This window comes from Lutra lutra, chromosome 4, assembly GCF_902655055.1.
Source record: "Lutra lutra chromosome 4, mLutLut1.2, whole genome shotgun sequence".
NCBI lineage: Eukaryota > Metazoa > Chordata > Mammalia > Carnivora > Mustelidae > Lutra > Lutra lutra.
This window is the reverse complement of record NC_062281.1, coordinates 172,441,091-172,468,896: the sequence shown is the minus strand read 5'-3', so window position 1 is coordinate 172,468,896 and position 27,806 is coordinate 172,441,091. Positions and strand designations below refer to the sequence as shown.

Sequence of the window (27,806 nt, the reverse complement as noted above, 5' to 3'; positions counted from 1 at the left end):
ATGTGGGACTCGATCCCAGGACGCTGGGATCATGACCTGAGCTGAAGGCAGCTGCTTAACCAACTGAGCCACCCAGGCGTCCCCCCTTTGACTGTTTTAAAATTAAGTTTTGAGGGGCGCCTGGGTGGCTCAGTCAACATGAGGTATGTACTCCATTTTGTGGTAATTTTTGTCTATGGTAGATTTCCACATTTCCACATTTCCACTCTTGGCTTCTGGCCCCAAATATGTCTCTCCTCCCATTCCCCAAGAAACATTTGCCCTTAGCCATGAAAAAGGCCATTAAAATGTAAGAAACCAATGCAAAAATTTATATTTTATTTGAATTCAAAAAATTTAAAATTGCTTTCAAATTCAGGAAAGTACCATAATGCAGGACCCCAGGGGAAGCCTCATATACAGAGACAGATAAATTAAATGTATATACTGCAGACAAGCCAAGAAGGTGTGTAGATTACATATTTACAGTACTTGATGTTTTCTGAAAACCATATTTATACATTTTATTACATTTACAAAAAAGGCTTCCACTACCGTTTACCTACAATAATGAAAAAAAAATTTACACCTTTTTTTCTTTTTTTTTTTTTTGGTACTGTACAAACTTTGTATAATAAAAATATATCTCTGTACAAAAGATTTTTTTTGTTTTTGTTTTACTTTTTTTTTTCCCCTCATGGGATGACGGTGAGTGTGGACGGAGAGTGAAAGGCCTAGTTTGCCCCGGTTCCTTCCAAGCCTCTGAAGGTGGTGTGAAAATGCCAGAGGTGGGCACAGGTGATGCATGGCAGACTGAGAACCCCACCGGCATGTGCTCCTTGGGCATCTCCTGGGACCCCACAAGGGGACACAGGGGTGGGGAGAGAGGCAGGGCTGCAGGAGGAGTCCACTGTGTGGTCTGAGAGGAGCAAAGGATGGGGAAGGGAAGCAGCCAGAGAACTTCCTGCATTTGTTTCCAGGGAAAGAGAGAGATGAGCATGTGAGTGTGTGTGTCTGGGTGGGTCCTCTCCTGCCAAACCCAGGGATGCGGTGACCCAGAGCAGAGGTGGGCGGCCGTGGGCTCCTGCCACTGGGGGTCCCAGTCCCAGTCCCATCTGCTGGAAACTGATCACCTCCCACTGTTCTCTAGCCCCTCTTAACATCTGGCAGATCACTTCATTTGCTTAAGAACCGGGTGTCCCTGCCACTCTACTCCCTTATGTTTCTATTCGTTATTTCACTTATGTGATATGAATATCTTAGGCCAGCATGTCACAAGTGCACAGGTGCGTAAGCCCAGGGGGGCCTTCCCAAGGACAGAGAAAATGGCTCTAAATGCCACCGTTTGATCCCTGAACTTGTTAGTGTCCCAACAATACGTATATGGAATTCAGTAATGACCCAAGCACGATGGAACTCAAAATGAATCAAGCCTACTTGCAAGGAACTGGAGAGCATGTGACTTTCATTCAGTGCATTCTTTTGGTTCAGGAGCACTCAGGTCCTCTGTCTGCTGCAGCGAGGGGCTGTGGGGGGCCAGGGGCCAGCACTGGCTCCAGGAGGCCTGGGTTCCGGGTCCTTTCCCTGACGCTTCCCAGCTGGATGGAGAGAACAGAGCCCAGCGAGGACACACAGGTCCCCTACCTGGCCCACCAGCCCTGGCCACAGTTCTGCCACGGAGATGTACCTACTCCCCCCATATCTGGTGCCCTGTTAGACCTGGGCATCCAGCGGCTGGGGTCGCGGACTTTGGAGTCAGACCCACCTGGTCTGGCATCCTGACCGCAGGCTTACTGAGTGGCTTATGTCTCTTCAACCTTTCCAGGCTTCTCTTTCCTCATTTCTAAGACAAGAATAATAATTCTATATTTTGGGTGTTGTAAGGTCTAGAAATGATACACCGAAAGTGTCAGGCACAGAGAAGAAACTCAACACGTGGCAGCCGTTACTTTTTTGGACATGGGGCTCGGCTTGCTTTCCTGTACCGGCCCCTTCCAGACGCCTGCAGACTCGGCTGCCTCCGTCCAGGCCACTGACTTCCTTCTTTTCTCCTTGTCAGTCGACAGCCAGACTTGCCCTTGGAATCAAGGCCAGATTCCTGCCATCCCTCCCCCAACTCACCCTTCGTTCCCACTGCTGCCCCGGATCCAAAATGACTTTTTAACTCACTGGGATTAGAACTCAATAAAATTCTGTTGGAAAAAATAAGCTACTTTCTAATGTACTTCTTCAGATGTTTTTCTGCCCTTGGGGTCCTCCTTGCTGTCACCCTGCCGATGAGAACATCCATGGGCAGACAACTGGTTTCTGCATGCTGGCCACTGGCTAACACCTTGACTGTGTCCTCACACACGGGGCAGGCAGGGCGTGTTGGTTTTGGTGTGGACAGAGCGTCCTCCCTTCACCTCTTCTCCATGTTTGTGGGGAGCAGGACATGGGGCATCTTTCATACATGTTTCTCTTTCTTAAGCTTCTGTGTTCTCTTCCATAGGACTCAAATGAAGGACAGGCGTGCATGTTTGTGTGTGCTCAGGCCTATACACACACGGGCACACCCACAGGACGCTTTGCTATTTTAAATCCGTAAGCTTCCTTCATCCGTCTGCAGCCCCCCCGTCAGGGCCCAGTGGGAGTCTTCTCCGGGGTGGCGGGTGCAGATGGTGGCGGGGCGAGGGCCCGAGTCCCAGCAGTAGCAGACACAGGCAGAGAGACAGACGAAGATGGGCACTGGGCACTGTGCTCAGGGGGTGACTGCCTGTCCCCTGGAAAATGGGGGACAGACAGATCGTACCCCAGATTGTAGACAGGAGAGGCAGGGCAGGGTGGGACAAGGAGCAGAAGCAAGTGAAAGAAAAGAGGCAAAGCAAAAAGGGATAAAGGGGAAAGAAGTAAATTAGCAGACTCGATCTCTGATCTTCCCGAGCTGAGGACAGGGTGTAGTGGGGAACATACACCGCAGGATACACATTCTCCCAATATTCTTTTTTCTCCCTGGCAGTATCGACTTCCCCATTAGGCACAAGAGACCCAGTGCTCAGGGGCCACCATGCTTTTAGGGGTGCAGGAAAATGGTTTAATTTTAATTTCTTTCAAAATCGGGAGGAAAAAATATGAATACAATAATAATGGGCATACAGTAATGTGTCCAGACTGGATTATAGTCATCTTTACAACAACACAGTTGTTGCTTAAGTTGTTGCTTAAGTCAACTATCATGTTTAATGTTATTGTTATTTTTTTTTAAAGGAGGAAAAGGCCCATGAGAGCCATACCATGGGCCTGCCCCCTGACTCCCTGACCCCACAGGTCTCCATGATTTTCCTACTTCAGGTTCAGCTGTTCTTGTTAGGCCTCATTTGAATTCATCACCTAATTACTCATTTTAAACGTGTGTGTGTGTTCAGGGTGGTTCTTCACACATGCCCTCACGGAGCCAAGAAACACTTACTCTGTGTTTTCGCTGTGCTCCTGCTCTGGGCAGACATGGTGCGTCCCTCTCCAGAAAAGCCGCGCTGGGGAGCTGTGGCATGGTTGGAATATTCCAGAGCCCTGATGAGGGATGACACTGGGGGCTACTTAGATTTGGAGCCACCAGCGGCACATGACCTGGAGCTGCTACATTGTGCACAGGTGTGGGGACCCACTGGAGCCTGAGATGGGGAGCGGGGGCTGGAGAGGGGGGGGTTACACAGATCAGGGGACATTCTGATTTCTCTCTTACACTGTTCAGTAACTCAGGAACTCCAGGTTCAGAGTCATTACGGATCACCCGTAAGGCCTGATTTATGTCATCAGAGGGGATTATCCTTTTTCCTTTTTGCTTTCTATTTGTAGGAGTTCTGAGTAGGAAAAAGTACAGAGGGCTCATAAAGATGGAAACCTCTGAACTAAGTATGGAATTCTGGAATAATTTCTCCTTCTTTAAATGTTTGTTTCAGATGGGTGTCAAAGGATGTAAGAAAACTCAGTAAGTTAATTATTTGTGTTCAATGGTTGCCTTTGTATATTCTGAAAATAATTTTTCTCTTTACGTATAATTTATCTTAATGCCTACAACTTAAGCTCAGATTTAAGCCAGAGAAATAATTTAGAGGAGAAACTGGACTCAAAGAAGGGCAGGGAGAACTGGAAACAGGCAGGGGTTGTGTCAACCATCCATTATGCTCTAGGTGATGGCTAATTCGACATGTCAACTCAACAAGGCTCTGGTCAAACACTAGTTTTTTGGTCAAACACAGGTCTAGATGTTGTTGTGAAGGAATTTTTTTAGGGGCGTTAACATTTAAATCAGTAGATTTTGAGTAAAGCAGATTACCCACCCCATAGAGGTGGGCCTCATCCAATCAGTCGAAGGCCTGAGGAGAAAAGATTGAGGTCCCTGAAGAGAAAGGAATTCTGCCTCCAGATGGCCTTTGGATCCAGAAGAAATCAACCCCTGATGGAATATCTAACTTGCAGGCCTGCCTTGTGGACTTCAGACTTTCTAGCCCCACAATCATGTGAACCAATTCCTTAAACTAAATCTCTCCCCACACGTCTGTCTCTATGTATACATACAATACATACATACACATATGTGTCCATCTATGGATGGGTATATGCACATGTGCACACATCCTCCCGTGTGGATGTAGGTATGCATACGTCTGTGTGGAGATGTCTATGTGTGTATCATGTGTCTATGTGATGCATGTATTGTGTATCCACACAGGCACCTCTCTCCGGGGAGCCCTGGCTGGCACGTTCTACTCGGGTATTTTGCCACGCCCAAAGGCTAAGAAGAGCACCACCTCTGGAGTCAGCCTGCCTGGGACTGGGACTAGATTCCGCCCTTGCTACTTACCAGCTGTGTGATCTTGGTCGGGTTCATTCCTTTTCCTGTACCTCAGCTTTCCCATGAATGGGGACAACAGCAGGAGCCGCCTTACAGGGGGGCCATCCCCAGCCTGGCGTCTGGCACACAGCCCTATGGGTGCTCGGCCCTCCTCCCCCACCCCCCGCCCTCAGGTTGGTAGGCGAGGGTGTCCCCGTGCGTATGCGTGTCTGCCACCCACACTCTCCTCACCTGCTGCCGGAGGCGGGGCTCTCGGTGGCGGTGGCAGTGGCAGCCAGGCCTGGAGGCTATACCGCGGTACACACTGTGCTGACTGTGAACTCCGCCTCAGTGGCCATGATGTCTGTGGGCTGGATGTTGCGGTCGTACATCGGGTTCTCGAAGGTGGCCCGAACGTTTGTGTTCTCATGGCCAGCATAGCCATTGAACGGAACTTTGGGTCTTCTCCTAGGAATGAGAGAGTGAGTGACCAAGACAGAGAGACAAAGTCAGGGTCTGAAGGGGGAGAGCAAGGGCATCCTTCATGCAGAAGGCCCCAGGAAGGCTGTGGCCTGGGGCCCCCACCCTCCCTCAAGTACCTGTGCTTGTAGAGATACAGCACGAAGCCCGCGATGATGAGGGCAATGAAAGGCACCAGGATCGCGGCTGCCACCGAACTGCTGTTGGAAGCAAAGTGGCGGCCGATGGACTCGGGGTCGGACTCCAGCAGCCTGAGGTCTGCAAAGTTGCAGAGCAGAAAGCTCAGGTCACAGAGGCACAGATATGTGAGGGGACAGCCCCCAGGGCCAGTATGGCGGTAGGTAGGGAGGTCATCCCCTGTGGCCCAAACACGCCGGCTGCCTCCCGCCACATGCTGCCTGTCCAGCAGAAGATGCCCCACACATGCTGGTCAGGTCACATGCAGAGGACCGTGTTCCGTCCCAGGGAGGCCAGTCTGCGGGAGAACCTAAAACGTCACATGATAAAATCTTCAAAGGGTGCTGCCCTCACAAGTTTTGAAACTTCTTTTGGCCATAGAAGCCTCTTATTGGGTAAAACCTTACCAGAAAGCCAAAATACAGAACAGGTCGGGGGGGGGGGGTGGGCCTGCGTGAGTGGTGTGGAGGAGGAGGTGGGAGCCACCTCGGGTGGGTCTCCCCTCCTCCGCTGTGGCCCTCCTGGCACAAGGCTAGGGGGGTTCCCAGGGGCACAGGGACAAACGCTAAGTGGCCCCCCTCACCCGGGGTGGAGGCTCCAAGAGGGGACAGTTCTGTCCCGGGGGGCAGGGAGTCAGTTGGGAAGCCAGAACGAGAACTCCAGCTTCTGAGTTCTTGCTGGTGTGTCAGGCTGAGGGGCAGGGGAACTGTCTGCAGGAACTTGAAGGGCTGCTCTAGGGAAGAGATCGCATTCCTTGCTCCTCACAAGGGTGAGCTAAGAACTCCCCTAGTGGAGGAGAGTGGGAATGACAGGGAAGCGGATTTCTGCTAAGACAAGGAGAATCTTCCGGAAGGTCTGAGCTGCAAGGAAGTATAGGCCGGGCCTGTGGGCATGGTGGTGTCAGCCCCTGGGTACATAAAGCTGGCTCTTGAGTGCCCATGACTGCCTCCTGTCTCCCCTCCCATCATCTCAGGGGCCCTCCCCCGACTAGGGTCTGAGGCTCTGGGTCAAGGGGAATCTCTGAAGGAAGGAGACTAAATGTCGATGATGGTAGCAGACTGGGTAAAGATGCCAGCGAAGAACCAGCTTTCCAGACTGCTCGGGGAGGGAAGGCCACTGTGAGTAAAGGCACCCCAGAGAACCCCACATCTGCATGCTTCGGGGTGTCTGGGTGGTGTCCAAGGGCTGGCTGGCTGGTGTTGCTGGGGGCTGTATTTGAGACCTAGTGTCCCTTCAGGTGGGGCTCTCAACTCCAGGCCTGGCCAGGAGACTGTGTGGCAAGGGTTGAGGCTATTATGTGTATGTGCTTGTTTCCGGGGACAGACTCCACAGTATTTATCAGAATCTCAAAGGCAGCCACGACCCCCAAATGGTTAAGAACCCCTGGATTTGGCTGTTGAACTTCACGCGTCTACCCAACTTCCCGCCCCCACCACGCCCCGCCCAGGATACAAGTGTTTCCCTTCCTGGGGCAGATGCTAGTTACCAAGTCTTTGAAAGCCGAACTGCCCAAAGCCTTGGCCCTTGACTGAGCCTTGGTAGATGAACGTGCCTCCGGGGGACTCTGAGGAGACCTGCAAAGGTGAGAGCAGAGGCCGTGAGATGGGGGCACATCAGGCAGAGCCACATGTCCTCTTGGCGTGCACTGTCAGACTCTGGTGTCGCCGGGACTGTGGTGTGGAGGTGGGGCGGGTTTGTAGGAGGTGGGAAGGGGCTTCCTCAGCTACTGGTCCCATCACTTAATCCGTGTGGGCCTCTCATTTGTCAGGCAGGAGTAATAATGGTGCCCGTGCACGGGGTGGAGGCAAGGCCTGCGCCCATTCACGCACAGAAGGCACTTGCTTAGACCACTTCTGGGCCTAGAGAACTGCCTGCCGTTATCACTGTGATGAAAACGACTGCCAAGAGCCCCTGGAACCACTGAGCCATGATTAAAGCATACCTGACAGACTTAACGAACTTTGGATGGTTCATCACAGTTCCAATAGCTACTAATTTCAGAAGGTAGCTGGGGATCTGAGTCTTCTTGGCTCATCTGTCTTGTCCCTGCAGATGCACCCTGACTTCTCAGCTCTCTGCTACTCTGGCCCCACAACTTCTCCCTCCTTCCTACCCTTCCATGTCCAGCATCAGCAATCTGAGACCGGGAGCCACAGGTGTGACATGTGACATGATGCTGAAATCCATCTCCCCCGGCCCCCATATGAGATTGGAAGGTACTGGCAGAGTACATCATTGTGGATCTGCCTTCTGCCTTAAGAATGCCCTAGAATGCAGTAAGGCTTTCCCACAAGGGAAGGCAAGAAAGCCACATCTCCTCCCCCATGTTCTGGTCTCACAGCTGTGCTAAGTCATCTGGAACCCACATCCTCCATTGTGAGTGGATATTTGAAGTAGTCATCTGGGACGTTCTCCCATATCCCAGCACCACACCATTACCTCCTGCTTGCTTGAATTCACTTTTACACTGCTGTTCCGGTTCCTTGCTTTCTGCTCAAACACTAGACCCTACTCCATATCACTCAGATGTGTTGGCCCTCTGGACACTCAGCCTCCTGGCCTCCTATCTTTTCCTTTACCTATTTCCCTAGCAGATGAGGACTCCCTTGATTCCAGTCCTGGCCCCCAAAACACCCTTCCAAGTTTCCATGTTGATCCTATGCATCTCCATCTCTCTCCTCGATTCCCTGCCTGTGATCTGGGACTCAGGGATGGAGCAAGGGGATGGGAAGGTCAAGGACTGAGATTCTGCAGCACTTACATGCCCATCTAAAGCCCAGTGATCATCTTTGAACTTGTTCACAAAGATCTCCACAGGCCCTGTAATCTGGTAAACCTGGAGCAGGAGATGGAAATCTTCTTTCTTGTAAATTCCTGGGAAAAGGAAATTCAGAGAGTACAGGAAAGATCTGGAAAAACACCCAAGCTCAAATCTGCATGTACATGGGATTTCATGTGTTGATGTTGATGTAAACGTGGCATGCACAACCACCAGGAGTTAAGTATAGTGTTGCCTGTGAGTTTGTGTGGGCTGATCGTGGAGGGCACACAGAGTGTGTGCATGTGTGTTATCGACAACTAGATTGCTGACCTGTGTTTGTGACCCTACTAACACATGCACATGTCAGAATAAAGTGAATATTATTTTGCATATGTTAATGTGTCCGTGAATGGAGGAATATGCTTTATGATTTCATGAGTGCAGGATTGCATGAGGCAAGTATGTGGGCTTCTGTGAATGTCTTCATGACTCTGCCTTCCAGCAAATGAGCGAACCCGACTGTTCAGTGGTATGTGTGCACACGCTCACATGAATGCATGGATATGATTGTGTGTGGGCTGTGTGTTAATGTCCACATCCATTCACTCATGTATTCCTTTACCTGTCCATCTTTTCCAGAAATGTTTTTCTGAGAGATTTAGTATTTCTGATTATAAAAAGATTGAAAATCAAAGAAATTGTGGAAAATGTAGAGATGCAGGGAGAAAAAACAAATCATTTCTGATATCACTAAGAAATAGCCCCTGTTAACCTTTTGGTGGAATTATTTCCAATTTTCTTTCTCTTTTTAAGATTTTATTTATATGACAGGGAGAGAGCAAGAGAGAGTGCACATGTGGGAGATGCTGCAGAGGGAGAGGGAGAAGCGGACGCCCCGCAGAACAGGGTGCCAGTGGGATCTTGACCTGAGCGGAAGGCAGACACTTAACTGACTACCCAGGTGCCCCCGTTTTCTTTCTTATGAATACAATTTTTCCTTTAAAAACTGGAATCACATTATAAATGCACTAGGGTAGGTCCATTTGCCCCCAAACTGGCATACTATTTTATCTATCAGATGTATTAAAAGTAAATGTCCATCTTGTTATTTTTGGACAATTTTCTCTTTGTGGTTTTTATGTAATACAGATAGCCCTTTAATGTGAACATCCTTTATTCAGGAATGTTTGACTCTCTCCATAGCTATGTTTTATGATAAAAATTCTTAGAAAAATAATTAACAGGTTCAGTAATTTTCAAAGATCTTAACACAAACTGCATCAGTGTCTTCATCGGACCTTGACCAGCACTAATGTTTACCACTTAAAGAAAAAAAAATCTTAGTTGGATAAGTGGAAAATGACATTTTCTGTTTACTTTTAGTTTTTTTTTTTATTACTACTGAAAAATATTTTTTCTTTCGTTTATTGACTGTATTTTGTTTTCTGGGAATTCTCTGTCCCTATTTTTGGTTCAGTTTTAGAGATTTTGGTCTCTTTTCTTTTAAGAGTCCTCTTCAAGTTATTAATGTTTGTCATCTAACTACTTCCTTTTAGTCCCTGGTGATTTTGTCATGCAGACAAAGATGAACAGACAGTTTCTCCTTCTCCTGCCCATCAGACTAGTCCCCCCAGGACATGAGGATGCAATGACAGTAGACTTGTCCTTGTAGAGGGTGTATGCCCGCCCACCCCTACCATACCCCGGCTTTTACAGGGGTGGCCTGCTCCTTACCAGCCAAGTGCACCTCCACACCACTGTGGTCAATCATGGTGGCGTTGACCTTGCTGTTGACAACCTGGAAGCCAGTCACTCTGAGCATGGCCGGCTGCTTCTTCCCCTGGTACTCATAGGCCCCTTTCCATAGGGAGTTCTTGGCAAAAACATCCCCAGGAACTGGAGGAATTGAGAAACAGATGTGAAAGGGACTGAGGCCACCTAGCGGCTGATCCCAGTTCATTCACTGAGATTGTTTTCTCCAAAGCCTAACATGGGAGAGGATGGTGGAGTGCTCTGGTCCTCTTGTGATCCAGAATGGAACTTGAGCAGAGTATGATGCCAACTCTGGTTTCCTTCTTATATAACACACATGCTAATGTGGTAAGTAAAAGTATAAAATTCAAAAAAGTATATCCTAGTCTAACTTCTCCAAAGAAGACATACAAATGGCTAACAGACACATGGAAAAATGTTCATCATTAGCCATCAGGGGAATTCAAATCAAAGCCACATTGAGATACCAACTTACACTAGTTGGAATGGCCCAAATCGACAAGACAGCGCACAAGTGTTGGAGAGGATGTGGAGAAAGGGGAACCCTCTTACACCGTTGGTGGGAACGCAAGTTGGTGCAACCACTTTGGAAAACAGTGTGGAGATTCCTCAAAAAATTAAAAATAGAGCTACCCTATGACCCTACAATTACACTACCGGGTATTTACCCCAAAGATACAGATGTAGTGAAAAGAAGGGCCACCGGTACCCTAATGTTCATAGCAGCAATGGCCTCAATTGCCAAACTGTGGAAAGAGCCAAGATGCCCTTCAGCAGACGAATGGATAAAGAAGATATGGTCCATAAATACAATGGAGTATTATGCTTCCATCAGAAAGGATGAATACCCAACTTTTGTATCAACATGGACGGGACTGGAGGAGATTATGCTGAGTGAAATAAGTCATGCAGAGAGAGTCAATTATTATATGGTTTCACTTACTTGTGGAACATAAGGAATAACATGGAGGACATTAGGAGAAGGAAAGGAAAAGTGAATTGGGGGAAATCGGAGGGGGAGATGAACCATGAGAGACTGTGGACTCCAAGAAACAAACTGAGGGTTTTTGAGGGAAGGGGGGTGGGGGGATGAGTAAGCCTGGTGGTGGGTATTAAGGAGGGCACGTATTGCATGGAGCCCTGGGTGTGGTGCATAAACAACGAATCTTGGAACACTAAAAAAAAAATAAAATAAAAAAAGAAAAATTGTGTATTGATACATGGTACAATGTGGATGAACTTTGAAAATATTCTGTTAAATAAAATAAGCCAGACCCCCCCCAAAAAATAGATACAATAGTCTATAATAATTTTGCATTAGTTGGGCCACACCTATAGTTATGTGTCCAGTTCTGGACATCGCCCTTTGAAAGAAACAATACCTGTGTTAAAAAAGTAACCATTTCCAGGAAGTTCCCTGGGCAGGACTTGGATCTCTGTATCTGTATGACACATGGGCCAGTCCTGTGCTGAGGTGGTGGGGGAGTGGTTTGTGGTAATCCATGGTTCCAGAGCTCAGAGCTCTGGTTGTGTTTCTGGAAGGCTTTGGCCTCTTCTGGATGAGGTTTCTGTTTTCTTCAGGCTCACTTCCTCCTGAAATTTGTCAGGGGAGGGTAGTGGGTGGGGGTATCTGTTTGGCTCTGTAGCCAATTTTCACACCCTTTCACTGAGTACTCGGAAAGTCATGTGCATGTTTCTGGGTGACTAGGTAAAGGAATCAACACCAGTTTCTTGAGCCAAAGATCTGGACCATACCTACCAGAAGCCTGGGTGAGTGGTGGCTCCCGGGCAGTATTGATGGGTCTCCCACTAGGCCGGACCTCTGCTGGGGAAAGAGAATAGAACAACACGGGTTTAGCCTCTGGTCTACACTCCAGTGGAAAAATAATGGCCACCTCTCTGACACTAGGTCAGTGGGCTCTCTGAGATCTTGTTTTGGATTTATCCTGTTAGAAGGGGGAGTGGATACTTTGATGGTCTGATAGATGCTATGGACCCCTCTCGGGAAAATAAAGCATAATGAGTTAAAAGGAAATCCATTTTATCAATTATAGTCATTGATATTTTAAACAAAGAATTAGAATGCAGGTAGATATATGATCCTTTTTCACTACATTAAATAACAGAATATAGAAGCAGGTCCAGTCACTACCATATCCTTGAAGTAGTCAGAAATATAAGCAATATTTCATGATGTCAGTAACAACTGTAATATAATATGAAAATCTTTGCAATTTTTTACTGGTGACAAAGCCACAAGTATCATTAACACTACTATGTTTTTTTTTTTTTTTAAGATTTTACTTATTTATTTGACAGATCACAAGCAGGCAGAAAGGCAGGCAGAGAGAGAGATGGGGAAGCAGGCTCCCCACTGAGCAGAGAGCCCAATGCAGGGCTCGATCCCAGGATCCTGGGATCATGACCTGAGCTGAAGACAGAGGCTTAACCCACTGAGCCACCCAGGTGCCCCAACACTACTATGGGTTTTGATCTATGTTTTAAGTTAAAGCAAGTGCTAAATTTCAGCAAGAGGTAAAGGGAAATAAAGCTATTTTGCCAACATCGTACCTAGATCTTCAGAACATCCCCTACTGATGACCCTAGGTTGAAAAGCCCTGTCCTGGACTCTGCTTTTCTCCCAGATTCCTGGCATGAAGGAGGACCTTCAACCAATCAAAAGCAAACTCTTTGAGGTCTGGTGGGGCTTTGAGTGGTATGCTCCCTTCCCTCAGTGTGATGATATTAAGACTGAAGCCCGAAACAATTGCTCTGTCTTGCACCATGAACCACAATTCCCAGTGCTGCTTCTCTGGCCATCCACACCAGCATAGCTCCCAGCATAAGAGATGCTCAAGGAGGAGCACGAAGGGGCTGCACTTGGGGTGCCCCAGGGCTTGGCTCCTCTGGTGATCCCCACGATCAACACCCATAGCAAGACCTCCATGTCTGATCACATCATCCAGTCCCCGCTCAACACAGTCTGGGCTTCCTTGCATTCGCCTAGTCTGTGAAGCCTGGGGAACGAAGGTGGCAGGTGACGTGACTGGGGCCCTGGCCTCTATCTCCGCCACGAAGAGCCTGAACATCTGGGCCCTGGCCTTGGGCCTCCTTCTAATCAGTACTTCCACCATTACTTTCACCCCTGGCTTGCTGATGATTCTCTAAGCAATTTCAGAGATCATAAAAGGTTATGGAGACTACTAGTAGATGCCCATGCCCGAGGCTGTCACCCCTTTCACAGCAGTTTCTATACGCATCAGTCTAGAGCTGAATTCAGTAGTGCACTTGTGTGTGGAGAGCAAAAAAGATGAGAAGCCCTCACAGGCAAAGTCAGAAGCCCTGGGCCTGAGTCAGACACTGCAGGTTCGGGTCCCAGCAGTTACTTCATGATGTGTGACCTTGACTGGTCACTTTACCCCTCAGAGTCTCCATCTCCTCACTGAAAATGTGGGAAAATACTGAAACATACCTCACATGTCTACACTGAATAAATGAACTTATGAACATGAAGGTCACAGTTAGCCAGTGTTAATGTCTTTTCTTCTTTGGTACAGAAACAACAGAAATATCTGCCTCAAGGAAGGGCAGACTCTCCCTACTATCTCCTTGAGGAGGCTTGATTTTGAGCACAGTCCTTCTGACTCCACAGGGCAGCTACTGTACAGAAGGCTGTGGAAAAATTTTCCACAGTGACTCAAAGTACTTTTATGAAGAAAATGTCTTTATTGTCTTAGGTTTTATAAGATAAAGGGAGTAGAAGGGAGAAAGCTTATGGGCCAGAAGGTGTGCTAGGCCATGTTATTCACATTATTTCATTTACTTCTGCTCTCAAAACTGTGAGGTACAGAGTACTATCTCCATTTTATAGAAGAGAAACTCGTTGAGAGGCAGAGAAGTGAAGAGGCTTGCCAAAGATCACACAGTAAGGGGTCGAATTGAAATTCAACTGCATCTAAAGCATTTTGTACTTTTATATACAGGTATATAATAGCATCAAAAACAATAAAATACTTAAGACTAAATGTGACCAAGGAAGCGCAAGACGTGTATAATGAAAATGATAAACCATTGTTAGAAGGAATTAAAGATCTAAATAGATGGAAAGACATCCCATGCTCATGAATTGGAAGACTTAATACTGTTCAGATGGCAATACTCCCCAATCTGACCTACACATTTACCGCAATCCTTGTCAAAATCCCAGCTGTCTGTTTTGCAGAATTTCATAATCCAATCCTAAAATTCATATAGAAGTAAAAGGGGATCAGAAGAGCCAAAACAATCTTGAAAAAAAAGAAGAAAAAAACCGAGGATGTACACTTCTCAACTTCAAAACTTATTACAAAGCTATTGTAATCAGAATGGTGGTGATGTCATAGAGGCAGTTATATAGATCAATGGATAAAACTGAGGATCCAGATATAAGCTCACATATTTATGGTCAAATGATCTTTGACAAGGGTGCCAAGACAATTCAAAGAAGAATAGTGAAGAATAGTCTTTCCAACAAATGGAGCTGGGACATGCAAAGGAATGAATTTGGACCCCAAATGACTACTCCCCGCCCAACAAAAAAACCCACAAAATAAACAAAAGACCTAAATATAAGAGCTAAAACTATAAAACTCTTAGAAAAAAAAATAGACATAAGTTTTCATGACCTTGGATTTGGCAATGGTTTCTTAGGTATGATATGAAACCATGAACAAAGAAAATATAGATAAATTGGAGTTCGTTAAAATTAAAGACATTTGTGCTTAAAAGGACACCAGAAGAAGGTAAAAAGATCCAAACTTATCAAGTTGTATATATTAAATATGTGCATTTTTATATATTAATTATATCTCAATAAGGCTGTAAAAAAAAAACTCCACTTGAAAAAAAAAAAGAAAAAAATTTAACACAGGGCTGTGTTAAAATGGAGTTCGAAATGTGACAGTCTAATTTCATTTCCAGTGATGAGTGAAATAAAGGAGAAAGCACTTGTAAATTTTAAGAAAAGAAAGTGAAAGACAACTCATAAAATGGGAGAAAATATGTACAAATCTTGCATCTGATAAGAATCTTATATTCTAGATATATAAAGGACTCTTGAAGAGACTCTGGACCAAGATGGCGAAATAGGAGGCTCCTAAATTCCCCTCCTGCTATGGACACACTGAATGTACAGCTACACGTGGTTCAACGGCAGGAGTTCACGTAGAAGAAAGGATCTAAATATAAAAGCATAGGAAACTATAAAACTCACTGATATAGATAAATAGATGGTTAAATTCAGAATACTCTAATATTGTAACTGCGGTGGGTGAATAAGTTATAACTCTAGTTTAAAGATTAAAAGACAAAAGTGTTAAAAATAACTACAACTGCAGGGGCACCTGTGTGGCTCAGTCAGTTAAACATCTGACTCTTGATCTCAGCTCAGGTCTTGATGTTAGGGTGATGAGTTCAAGCCTCAAATTGGGGTCCATGCTGAGTGTGAAGCTTACTTAAAAAAAAATCCAAAAAACTCAAAACTAGAACTGTAATAACATGTTAATGAATATATGGTATAAAAAGATGTCCACTATGACATCAAAAACAAAAAATGTAGGAAGGGAGTCTAAAAATAGGGCTTTTGTATGTATTCAAATTAAATTGTTATTTGCTTTATTTATTTGCTTATGCATTTATTTAATTTACTTATTTTTAAATAAGCTCCATGCAAAGACCCCATCAAAAAGGAGAATTTCAGACCAATATCTGTGATGCATATGATGCCAAGATTCTCAACAAGATCCTAGCTAATAGGATCCAACAGTAGAATAAAAAGATTATCCACCATGATCAGGTGGATTTATCCCTGGGATGTAAGGGTGGTTCAACATTCACAAATCAATCAATGTGATAGAACAAATCAATAAGAGAAGAGAGAAGAACCACATAGTCCTCTCAATTGATGCAGAAAAAGCATTTGACAAAATACAGCATACATTCCTGATTAAAACTCTTCAAAGTACAGGGATTGAGGGAATATTCCTCAACTTCATAAAATCTATCTATGAAAAACTCACAGCAAATATCATTCTCAATGGGGAAAAGCTGACAGCCTTCCCTTTAAGATCAGGCACATGACAAGGATGCCCACTTTTGCCACTGTTGTTCAACATAGTACTTTAAATCCTAGCAACAGCAATCAGAAAACAAAAGGAAATAAAAGGTATTCAAATTGGCAAAGAAGAAGTCAAACTCTCTCCTTTCGCAGATGACATGATACTTTATATGGAAAACCCAAATGACCCTACTCCAAAACTACTGGAACTCATACAGCAATTCAGTAATGTGGCAGGAAAATCCATGCACAGAAATCTGTTGCTTTCTTATACACTAACAATGAAAACATAGAAAGAGAAATTAGAGAATCGATTCCATTTATTATAGCACCAAGAACCATGAGATACCTGGGAATAAACCTAACCAAAGAGGTAAAGGATCTGTACTCAAGGAACTACAGAACACTCATGAAAGAAATTGAAGAAGACACAAAAAGATGGAAAAGCATTCCATGCTCATGGATTGGAAGAAGAAACATTGTTAAAAAATCTATACTGCCCAGAGAAATCTATACTTTCAATGCCATCTGAATCAAAATTCCACTGGTGTTTTTCAAAGTGCTAGAACAAACAATCCTAAAATTTGTATGGAACCAGAAAAGATCCTGAATTGCTAAGGAAATACTGAAAAAGAAAAACAAAACTGGGGGCATCATGTTGCCTGATTTTAAGCTTTACTACAAAGCTGTGATCACCAAGACAGCATGGTACTGGCACAAAAACAAACACATAGACCAGTGGAACAGAGTAGAGTCCAGATATAGACCCTCAACTCTATGGTCAACTAATCTTTGACAAAGCAGGAAAAAATATCCAGTGGAAAAAAGACAGTCTCTTCAATAAATGATGCTGGGAAAATTGAACAGCTATGTATGGAAGAATGAAACTTGACCATTTTCTTATACCATACACAAAGATAAATTCAAAATGGATAAAAGACCTCAACTTGAGGCAGGAATCTATCAAAATCCTAGAGGAGAACATAGGCAGTAACCTCTTTGACATTGGCCACAGCAACTTCTTTCAAGACATGTCACCAAAGGCAAAGGAAACAAAAGCGAAAATGAACTTTTGGGACATCATCAAGATCAAAACTTCTGCACAGCAAAGGAAACAATGAACAAAACAAAGAGGCAATGCATGGAATGGGAGAAGATATTTGCAAATGACAGTACAGACAAAGGACTGATATCCAAGATCTATAAAGAACTTCTCAAACTCAACACACACAAAACAGATAATCATGTCAAAAAATGGGCAGAAGACATGAACAGACACTTCTCCAAAGAAGACATACAAATGGCTAACAGACACATGAAAAAATGTTCATCATCATTAGCCATCAGGGATATTCAAATCAAACCCACATTGAGATACCACCTTATACGAGTTAGAATGGCCAACATTACCAGGACAGGAAACTACAAATGTTGGAGAGGATGTGGAGAAAGGGGGACCCTCTTACACTGTTGGTGGGAATGCAAGTTGGTGCAACCACTTTGGAAAACGGTGTGGAGATTCCTCAAAAAATTAAAAATAGAGCTACCCTATGACCCTGCAATTGCACTACTGGGTATTTACCCTAAAGATACAGATGTAGTGAAAAGAAGAGCCATATGCACCCCAATGTTCATAGCAGCAATGACCACAATTGCCAAACTGTGAAAGAGCCAAGATGCCCTTCAGCAGATGAATGGTTAAAGAAGATATGGTCCATATACAAAATGGAGTATGATGCCTCCATCAGAAAGGATGAATACCCAACTTTTGTATCAACATGGACGGGACTGGAGGAGATTATGCTGAGTGAAATAAGTCATGCAGAGAAAGTCAATTATCATATGGTTTCACTTACTTGTGGAGCATAAGGAATGACATGGAGGACATTAGGAGAAGGAAGGGAAAAGTGAATTGGGGGAAATTGGAAGGGGAGATGAAGCATGAGAGACTTTGGACTCTGAGAAATAAACTGAGGGTTTTGAGGGGGGAGTGGGGTGGGGAGTTAGGTGAGCCTGGTGGTGGGTATTAAGGAGGGCACGTATTGCTGGGAGCACTGGGTGTGGTGCATAAACAATGAATCTTGGAACACTGAAAAAATAAAATAAACTTAAACAAACAAACAAAAATAAATAGGCTCCATGCCCAGTGCAGAGCCCTGTGTGGGGCTTGAACTCATGACCCTGAGATTGAGACCTGAGCCAAGATCTGAGCCGAGACTAAGAGTCAGATGCTTAACTGACTGACCTACCCAGCCCCCAAGTTGTTACTTGCTTTAAAAAGACTGTTGTAAGTATAAGATGTTTTAGGTAAGCCTCATGGTAAACACAAAACCTTTAGTGGATATACTAAAGGTAAAGAGAAAGGAATCAAAACATACCACTGCAGAAACTTATCAAATCCCAAAGGAAGAGAGTAAGGAAAGAAGAAAGGAACTAGGAACTACAAAGCAACCAGGAAAAAAAAAATAAGAAAATGGTAACAGAAGTCCATACCTATAAAAAATTACTTTAAATGTAAATGGACTAAGTTCTCTAATCCAAACACAGAGAGTGGCTGAATGGACAAAAGAAGACAAAAAACAAACAAGAAATAGCAACACAGTAAGAGCAGGGGACTTTCAATACCTTCCTTTCAACCACAGATTGATCATCCAGACAGCAAATAAATAAGGAAACACTGGGCCTAACTTACACAGTAGATCAGATGAACTCTACTCAAGTGCACATAGAACATTCTCCCGGACAGATCATCTGTTAGGCTACAAAACAATTATTTTTTTAAGGTAAGTCTACCTTTTTTTTTTTTTAGAGAAAGAGAGAAGGAGATAGACTGTGTGTGCATGCACACACACACACACACACTCTCTCTCTCTCTCAAATCAACCAACCAACCAACCAACCAACCAACCAACAACCAACCAATCAATCTTTATACCCAGGCAGAAGGTAGTAAAATAAAACTTGTGATGGCCTCACTATGTGTCTCTCTGGACTGCTCTGGTTTCATCTCCTAGAGGCATAATACCTCAGAAACTCAGAAGCAGGATCTAGCTCCTGGACATCATATTCCTTCCTTCTCTTTTGCTGTCTTCCACTCAAGCTCAGCTGTCACCTTTGGCCTCCCACCCTGGAAAGGTTTGCCAAGTGGGCACACTCACCCAGGCAGATGGGTGGTTTGCCTGTCCAGCTGCCGTCTGCTTTGCAGGTGCGGTGCTCGGAGCCACCCTTGAGGGAGAAGCCCTCCTGGCAGGAATAGAGGAGTGTGTAGCCCATAGAGGGCAAGTCCAGGGCCCCGACGTTGGCGTGGGTTGGCGTCTCTGGCTGCTTGCAGTGGTGGGCTGGGTGAGAGAAAATACAGTGTTGGACCTTGGAGATTAGTGTCTTTAGGAAGCCTTTTGATTATTCCTGTTCCTACATGGAACATCCCCTTCCTTTCCCCTCTAAGTCCCTTTCATGTCTCCCATCCCCTCCCCAAAACTATCCCCCAACCCCAGCTTTGAAGTCTAGACTTATGACCGGGATGGAGATGACATGGATCCTGGCTTAGTCATCCCTAGGGGGCCTGTAGCACTCTTCCTGGGGAAAGAGGAGTAATTATGGTCAAAAGCCTGAAATCCTTTATGAGGGGTGACCTTGTAGCAGTGAGTTTTTGCTGCCACTGGAAAGTTCTTTCTTTTTTGCTAAGGCATAAGAATTGCCTTCAAATATCAGGAAGGCTTTTGTGTGGAAATGTTTTCCATGAAGCCCCAAGGGATAAGGACTACAAAGAAAGCAATATCGGTCCCAGTTATAAGCTCCCTGTCATTCAGAGCATTTGAGCATCCGGGTGCCCAGCTGGGGGAGGTAATGTGTTGTTGAGAGGAACTGTCAAGGTGCAGGGGAAGTCTGCACTCACGGACACAGTCGGGTGGGGTTCCGCTCCACGTGAGGTTGGGGAGGCAGGTCCTGGTGGTGGAACCCTGAAGCAGGTAACCTTTCTGACAACGGAAGAGCACTGTACTTCCAACCTGTGGGGAGGATGGAAGCTTCCTTCATCCCCTCCTAGTGAGTGATGCTTCATATCCTGTCACTTGACTACTTAGTTTCCCATCACCCAGCTCCTGCCCACACCCTTGCCTCCACCTGAAACTTCCTTCCACTTCTCTGCCTGGTTAAATATTATTTACCCTTTGAGGAAGCTGTTGTACCTCTTCCACTGGCCCTTACCCAAGCCCGAGCCAGAGCAGTGCTCTTCTCAGATGGAGCATGCTCTGCTGTGGTGGACAGATGCCTGACTCAGAATCAGAAGACCCTGGTCTGACTTCTGGCTTTGATGTTTGCTCATGGAATGACAAGTTGCTGGGAACTCGATGCCCAAGTCTTCCTGTGCAGAATGAGGGACTACTGGCCCCACCACGCCTACAGCACAGTGTCATGACACTCAAATGCAGTGTTGGATTTGAAAGCCTTTTATAAAATGGGACACATTGCCCAACACAGAATCATGACTTGTGTGTGTCTCTTCCATGAGTCTACACATTAAGGGAGACTTGTCTCCTTATAGAGAGCTTCCACAAAGAACCTGGCACTTGCTTAGTGAGTATCTGTTGGGCAGATTCACCACCTGCTACCATCTTTACCTCTGATCATTTGTCCCTCCCCCCAACCCCGCGTCCACCAGCCCTCATTGTCCCATGCGACACCACTGCAACTACCAGCTCCATCTCTCCCTCTGCCCTCTGCATGGCGGCTTCCTAAGTGGCAACTCTGATGTCCCAGTTTCCCAGCTGGAAACACTCGCATGTCCCTTTTACCTATGGGAGCAAAATTCCAATGCCAAGTGAAACACTTGACTTCCACTCCCATCCTCCAGGCCCTTCCACTTCTGGAATTTCATCCTCTCATTGAGCAATGGCCCCTCTGTCCATCCAGGTGTGCCAATCAAAACCTTCAAGGAAGTCTTGATTCATCCCTTTGCTTCAACCCCTCCCTCTAATCCATCAGCATGTTGTCTTGGTTCTGCCTCCACAGTCCATCCTAACCCCTTCACTTCTCTTTGTGTCACTGTCACTACCTCGCCCTTCTCCCTGAGCCACAGCAGCAATGTCCTACTTGTCCAGGTTCCTTCGTTCTAACCACCCATTATTCACTCTCTCTGCAGCATTCAAATGATGGATCACAGTCCCCTTCAGATGGTTTCCTGTGACATTTAGAATAAAATCCAAAATGTTTACCATGGCCTCAAGGGCCCTAGGTGACCTGACCTGTGGCTTTTTCTTTTATAAAAAATTATTACTTGCTATTTGATGCATGCAAAAGAATATATGGAATGTACATGGAAAGGAATTATTATAAGAAATTGGACACATTAACATTAGCAACACACTTGTTACTCTCTGCATCTTTCCCTGCCCTGTTGTTCCTCACTCCTCGGCTCCCTGTCAGCAGTAACCACTATCTTGAATTTTGTGTTTTTAATTTCCTTGCTTTGTTAAAAAATAATTCTATCACACACATGCACATATATCTCTAATCATAAGTCCTTCCTAGTTTTAATCTTTATAGAAATAGCATCATTCAGATGAATAGATAAAGAAGATGTGGTATATATACACAATGGAATACTATGCAGCCATCAAAAGAAATGAAATCTTGCCATTTGCGACGACGTGGATGGAACTAGAGGGTATCATGCTTAGCGAAATAAGTCAATCGGAGAAAGACAACTATCATATGATCTCCCTGATATGAGGGAGAGGAGATGCAACATGGGGGGTTAAGGGGGTAGGAGAAGAATAAATGAAACAAGATGGGATTGGGAGGGAGACAAACCATAAGTGACTCTTAATCTCACAAAACAAACTTGAGGGTTGATGGGGGGAGGGGGGTTGGGAGAGGGGGGGTGGGGTTATGGATATTGGGGAGGGTATGTGCTATGGTGAGTGCTGTGAAGTGTGTAAACCTGGCGATTCGCAGACCTGTACCCCTGGGGATAAAAATATATGTTTATAAAAAATAAAATTAAAAAAAAAAAAAGAAATAGCATCATTCCACCTTATCATCTGATACAATGTTTCTAAGATTCACCCACTTAGTGTAGATCTGTATTTATTGCAGGAAGGTAGTCCTGCGTTCCTTGTCATCTGATCATCTGATCAATGTTATCTTATCATCTGATACAATGTTTCTAAGATTCACCCACGTAGTGTAGATCTGTATTCAATGCAGGAATGTAGTCCTGCATTCATTGTCACTGCGGTGACGTCACAGTTTTTCTCAGATCTCGGTAATATACGCAAGGGTTTCTCTGGGGTTAGTTTCCAGGAATGGAGCTTCTGGGTTGCAGACTGTGTGACTATTTAACTTTAACAGACGGTGCCCGGTTGTTTTCAAACCTTGCCTCGCTCCCCAGCTACATCTCCTCCTCCGCTCACACTACTCTGGACTCGCTGGCTTGTCTGCTTTCTAACTCCGCCAAGCAGCTAACTGCTCCCCCACGTTGGTGCCCCTTTGCACTGACCACTCCTCCTGCCAGGGATGCCCACCCCACTCTGCACAGGGCTGGCTCTTCTCAATCTGGAGGCCACAGCTCAATTTGAAGCTCCTCCCTCACCACACTCCCTAAAATAGCAGCCCACCCTGTCACACCCCTTGCTGTTAGATGGTGGGTAGGGCTTACTGCTCTCAGAAGTTATCCTGTTTTATTGTCCCAGCTGGAGACCTTCTTAGCGTGGGCTCCTAGCCTGTCTTGTTCCCATCACATTCCTAGTACCTGGAAAGTTTATGGCAGTAAATATTTGTTACATTAACACAGATTGGCTGAATAAGTCACACTCCTTGGCTGGATTGCATTGTGCCATTTCTCCTGGGTGCATCTCAGGCTCCAGCTAATTGTCCTGTCTTGAACACACCTTTCGGGCTTCCTGTTCTCTGTTCCAAGCGTCCCATCCCAGGCTGTCCAAATCCCTGCCTCCTTCTTAAGTTCTTTCTGAGATGTTCCCATGGAGCCTGCCTGCCGTGTGGCACTTGCTCCTTCCTGCCACTCTGAGCCCTGTATCTGTAGGGAGTGTACTGGTGCCATGCAGACAGAAGGTTGTCTGTCTCACTCATTTCTGTCTTCCCCCAACTGTCCGTGCCAACTGCAGGGGGCTGCTGGGAAGTGTTTGCATCACTATGTGAGAATCACTTCTGTGTCTGTTTCTCCGATTGCTGTCAGTGCCTCTGTTTCTGCAGGCTGCTCCTGCGTGGCATGGTTCAAAGACACAGAACACTTTCTGCCTCCAGCTTCCAAGGTCTTGTTTCCACCCATGCTGTTTTGGGGAAGATCCCTGAGCCCCTGAGGCTGACAATGATAGGGACAGGGGGCAGGAAGGCCAGATCCTGGCTGACTTCATTACCTGGTATCCCTGGGAATTGTTCTGTATCCCGAACTGCGGCACACCGGGGTCTGCACACATGGTCAGCGTTGGGTCTAGGTTGCAAAACAGAGAAACAGACCCCATGGTCAGTGAGGCTCTCATTGCGTCCACTCACTCTGAGACACAGGTGTAGGAGGGAAAAATGGAGCCACATCCTGCCTCCCACACCTGTTAAGATCTTCTCCCGCGTCATACCCTTGCACCATCTATGTGATTCCTGGAAGCACGCTCACTCTGGCTATTTTCAACCTCATGCCCTGCTTTAAGAAGCTCAGGAGGATGCCCACCAGCTCGCCCACTCTTTCCCAGACCATCTCTCACCTATGCAGCTGGGCTGGGTCCCACTCCATGTCCCATCTGACTGGCAAAACCTCCGTGGAGAGCCCACCAGCACCAGAGGGGGCTGGCAGGAGAAGGAGACGGACGACCTGTAGGAGAAGCCTCGGTCCTCTCTCCTGCCACGGGCTGGGACGCCAGGATCTCCGCAGAACACAGCTGGGAAGACGAGGGGAGAAAGGCAGGTCCAAGGTGCTTTCTAGAGCCCTGTCTGCCACCCTAGGCTGGCTCTCCTCCAAGTGCCAGTTGGACTCTGCCAACAGGGGCAGCCCTGAGTCAATAGTCACCGCTCCCTCACACACCTGCTATTCTGTGCATCCTCTCCTTCCCATATTCAAGATGCTTGTTAATAATCACCCAAGAAATGAAGCAACGTTATAGGAGGTTAAATTGAGAGAAAGTCAACTACAACTCATTTCCCAAAACTTTTTCCCATTTTCATGCTCACTCCCTTCTAGTCTTTGCTGAGTCATGTGTAAACTTGTGTGTGGCTATGAACCCCACTTCCCAGTGGTGTGAACCTTGCTTTGTTCACTTACTAGCCTGTAAACAGTTTCCACATTTATGACACCATTATCACTTATTGGCTACATCATTTTGCCATGAGAGGTTGTGCCGTAATTGCAGTTCATTGTAGCCATTATATTAGGCATTTTCTATTACTATAAATCATTAGATGTGGCTCTTCTTTCCCTGCTAATGTTTTCTTGTGGGGATCCTCTAGGAGTGGACTTAGTATGTCTGAACGAGTTTGCAGCTCCTGGTGTATAAGCCGAATGTCTTTCCGAGGGTGTGCATTTACACTGCTGTGGGTATGCACGTGCCCATTTCACTGAGATCCGCAGAGAGATTGCCTAAAGAATGATCACGTGACAGCAAACAGAATAAACACAGGCCCCTCTTCTGTCCCTTCTGCTCAGCGTCTTATTTGCACATATGGTTTACTAAAAATGCTTACTTCCTTAGGACACTGCAGAGACAGGCCTGTGTTCTAAAAGGGGCTGACGGCAAATGTGATTTTGATGCCTTGAAAATAAGCATCTATAAATAAATAAAGGGATTCTATCTGTGTTTTTATTCTTAGAGACAATATGCTTTTCTACAGCTCTCAAGACCAGAGATGCCACATAACAGAGAGCCAGTGGTGTTTGGTGTGGCGGGAGCAGGCCATGGGACAACCAGTACGCTTGGGCTGTGCCGGTCGGAAAGCACAGGGAGTTTGCACTTTTCCCATAAACACTCCTGCAGCAGTTCTCGTAGCTGCCACGAGGAGTGGCCGGGTGTGTCCCCCGCACTCTGTGAGTGTGCTCTACTTAAAAGAAAGGGCCTCGTGCCAATTATATGTGGCTTTGGGGTTCCATGGACTGAAGCACTCTAAAATGCAAAGTTAAATTTTATGTCTATCTTTTTTCCTGTTTTAAAAGTTCTCGTGGTGATAATACAGGCTGTAAATTTGAGTAGGAATTTTAGAGAAAATTGTCTGGAGAAATGATTGTTTTCACACTAGAACTTTGTCACTAACACACTAGGTCAGGTCCTTTTCCTAAGCCTTATCTTCCCCACCAGCCACATGAGAAGGGACTTCTGCCTGCCTCCCAGGATATCTTGTTGTGAGAATCAGATGTGACCATGTGTGCAAGCATCCCCTGAGGAGGCAGCACAAAGCCTGTGAAATGTAAAATGTTATCTCTGTGGATGGACTGACATGCTGTGACCTCTCAGTGGAGGAGTTCACATGTGGGTAATCAGAGCAAACCTAACGGCACAATGTAACTCCTCTTCCTCATCCCCATTTTGCCTTGAATTAAATTCACTTCCTTCTCTATTAATTTTCAAACAGCATTTAACAAACCTCTTCAGTTCCTGATTTTCTGCTGCTTCTGGCACCAAATAAGTCTGTAGATATGAGCCCTGCCTCCTGAGATCTTAGAATCTAAGCTGGTTAAACCAGGAGGGTATAAAAGGTGAAAGATACAGATAAATAACGTGGCTTGAGCATCAGTAAAATTTGTTGAAAGTACACAAGTGCATTAGGGACTCAGGGGAAGAAGTAGAAGTTGCGCATTTGGAAATGGTGGGATCCAGGGAAGAAGTCGACTTGAAGCTGCTTTACTTAAGACAGGGGAGCTGTCCAGCCAAATGGGAGGTGGCATGGAAAGAGCTGAGTGGGTCTGGGGAAGCACGTAGGAAGTGGTGAGGCTGAAAATGAACTTGATCCTGATGTGTTACAGTATGGGGACAAAATCCCTGCCCACGTTTAGGGAGTTACATAAGACGAAAAAGTGGTGTTATGAGGGATACGTTTGCAGCAATACAGCAAGAAAGTGACTAGGTCCAAGAAGCAGATCTATGGAGGAAGAGATGCAGTCTGGAGGAGGGAAGTGAGAGTACCAAGCACTGCAGAAGGCCCAGTTGCAAAGTTGGGGAACAGTGATAAGAATTTGAAAGGTTACTGCACATCTCAACGGTCAGCCGCTTGGCCACAGAAAGTACGTTGTGGAGCACAGCAAGTTAGAAATAAATATATTGTTGGAGAGGCTGTGGAGAAAGGGGAACCCTCTTACACTGTTGGTGGGAATGCAAGTTGGTGCAACCACTTTGAAGAACAGTGTGGAGATTCCTTAAGAAATTAAAAATAGAGCTACCCTATGACCCTGCAAATGCACTACTGGGTATTTACCCTAAAGATACAGATGTAGTGAAAAGAAGAGCCATATGCATCCCAATGTTCATAGCAGCAATGGCTACAGTCACCAAACTGTGGAAAGAGCCAAGGTGCCTTTCAACAGACAAATGGTTAAAGAAGATATGGTCCATACATACAATGGAGTATTGTGCCTCCATCAGAAAGGGTGATTACCCAACTTTTGTATCAATATGGATGGGACTGGAGGAGATTATGCTGAGTGAAATAAATCAAGCAGAGAAAGTCAATAATCATATGGTTTCACTTACTTGTGGAGCATAAGGAATAACATGGAGGACTTTAGGAGAAGGAAAGGAAAAGTGAATTGGGGGAAATCGGAGGGGGAGACGAACCATGAGAGACTGTGGACTCTGAGAAACAAACTGCAGGTTTTAGAGGGGAGAGGGGTAGGGAGTTAGGTGAGCCTGGTGGTGGGTATTATGAAGGGCACATATTGCATGGAGCACTGGGTGTGGTGCATAAACAATGAATCTTGGAACACTAAAAAAATAAAATCTAAAAAAAGGAAATAAATATATTTGACTTCTTTATAGCACACTACAAGAACAATGACTAGCAGAGTTACAGTTCCCCAAGACATCACTTCAAGAGTGAAGAATAACCTTCATGCTATAATGTGAATGTGTGTGTGTACACAGAGTCAAGAGGTTCATAATCATATACAAAATAAAATGGAAGCAGGCTAGTATCTAAAATCTTTAAAGAACGTATCAGATCAACACCCAAAAACCAAAAAATCCCACCAAGAAATGGGCAGAAGACATGCACAAACATTTCTCCAAAGAACAGACATGTAAAAAAATGCTCAATGTCACTTGACCTCAGGGAAATACAAATAAAAAGCACAGTGAGAAACTACCTCACACCAGCCAGAATGCCTAAAATTAACATCGGGAAACAACAGATGTTGGCGAGGATGCAGAGAAAGGGGAATTTTGTTGGTGGGAATGCAAGCTGGTGCAGCCACTCTGGAAAACAGTATGGACGTTTTCCTCCAAAAATTAAAAATAGAGCTACCCTACGGCCAACCTTGCAATTGCACTACTAGGTATTTATCCAAAGGATACAAACACAGTGATTTGAAGGGACGCTTGCACCCCAATGTTTATAGCAGCAATGTCCACAATAGCCAAACTATGGAAAGAGCCCTGATGTCCATCAACAGATGAATGGATAAAGAAGATGTAGTATATATATGCACACAATGGAGTATTACTCAAGTTCCCCCCCCCCCAGAATAATCTTACCACTTGCAATGATGTGGATGGAACTAGAGGGTATTTGCTAAG

At 45.5% G+C, this 27,806-nt stretch overlaps 1 protein-coding gene and 1 long non-coding RNA gene across 2 annotated transcripts in view; one reads left to right on the top strand and one right to left on the bottom strand.

The window, feature by feature from the left end:
• Window positions 1-649: 649 nt before the first annotated feature.
• The window catches only part of CSMD2 (CUB and Sushi multiple domains 2), a 619,562-nt gene continuing 592,405 nt past the window's right edge, over window positions 650-27,806 (bottom strand). The window contains exons 61-71 of the mRNA XM_047727770.1: window positions 23,796-23,969; window positions 23,454-23,527; window positions 19,973-20,084; window positions 19,236-19,415; window positions 11,743-11,808; window positions 9,945-10,106; window positions 8,211-8,323; window positions 6,936-7,023; window positions 5,392-5,530; window positions 5,045-5,260; window positions 650-2,741 (exon numbers count right to left, since the gene is read on the bottom strand). Of these exons, the coding sequence (XP_047583726.1) occupies window positions 5,101-5,260; window positions 5,392-5,530; window positions 6,936-7,023; window positions 8,211-8,323; window positions 9,945-10,106; window positions 11,743-11,808; window positions 19,236-19,415; window positions 19,973-20,084; window positions 23,454-23,527; window positions 23,796-23,969 (1,268 nt within the window). The 3' untranslated portion in view covers window positions 650-2,741; window positions 5,045-5,100. The remainder of the gene's footprint in view (window positions 2,742-5,044; window positions 5,261-5,391; window positions 5,531-6,935; window positions 7,024-8,210; window positions 8,324-9,944; window positions 10,107-11,742; window positions 11,809-19,235; window positions 19,416-19,972; window positions 20,085-23,453; window positions 23,528-23,795; window positions 23,970-27,806) is intronic.
• LOC125098705 (uncharacterized) lies at window positions 6,470-8,656 on the top strand. Its single transcript, XR_007126921.1, has 3 exons — window positions 6,470-6,567; window positions 6,897-7,031; window positions 7,218-8,656. It is a non-coding gene; the product is annotated as an uncharacterized LOC125098705 (long non-coding RNA).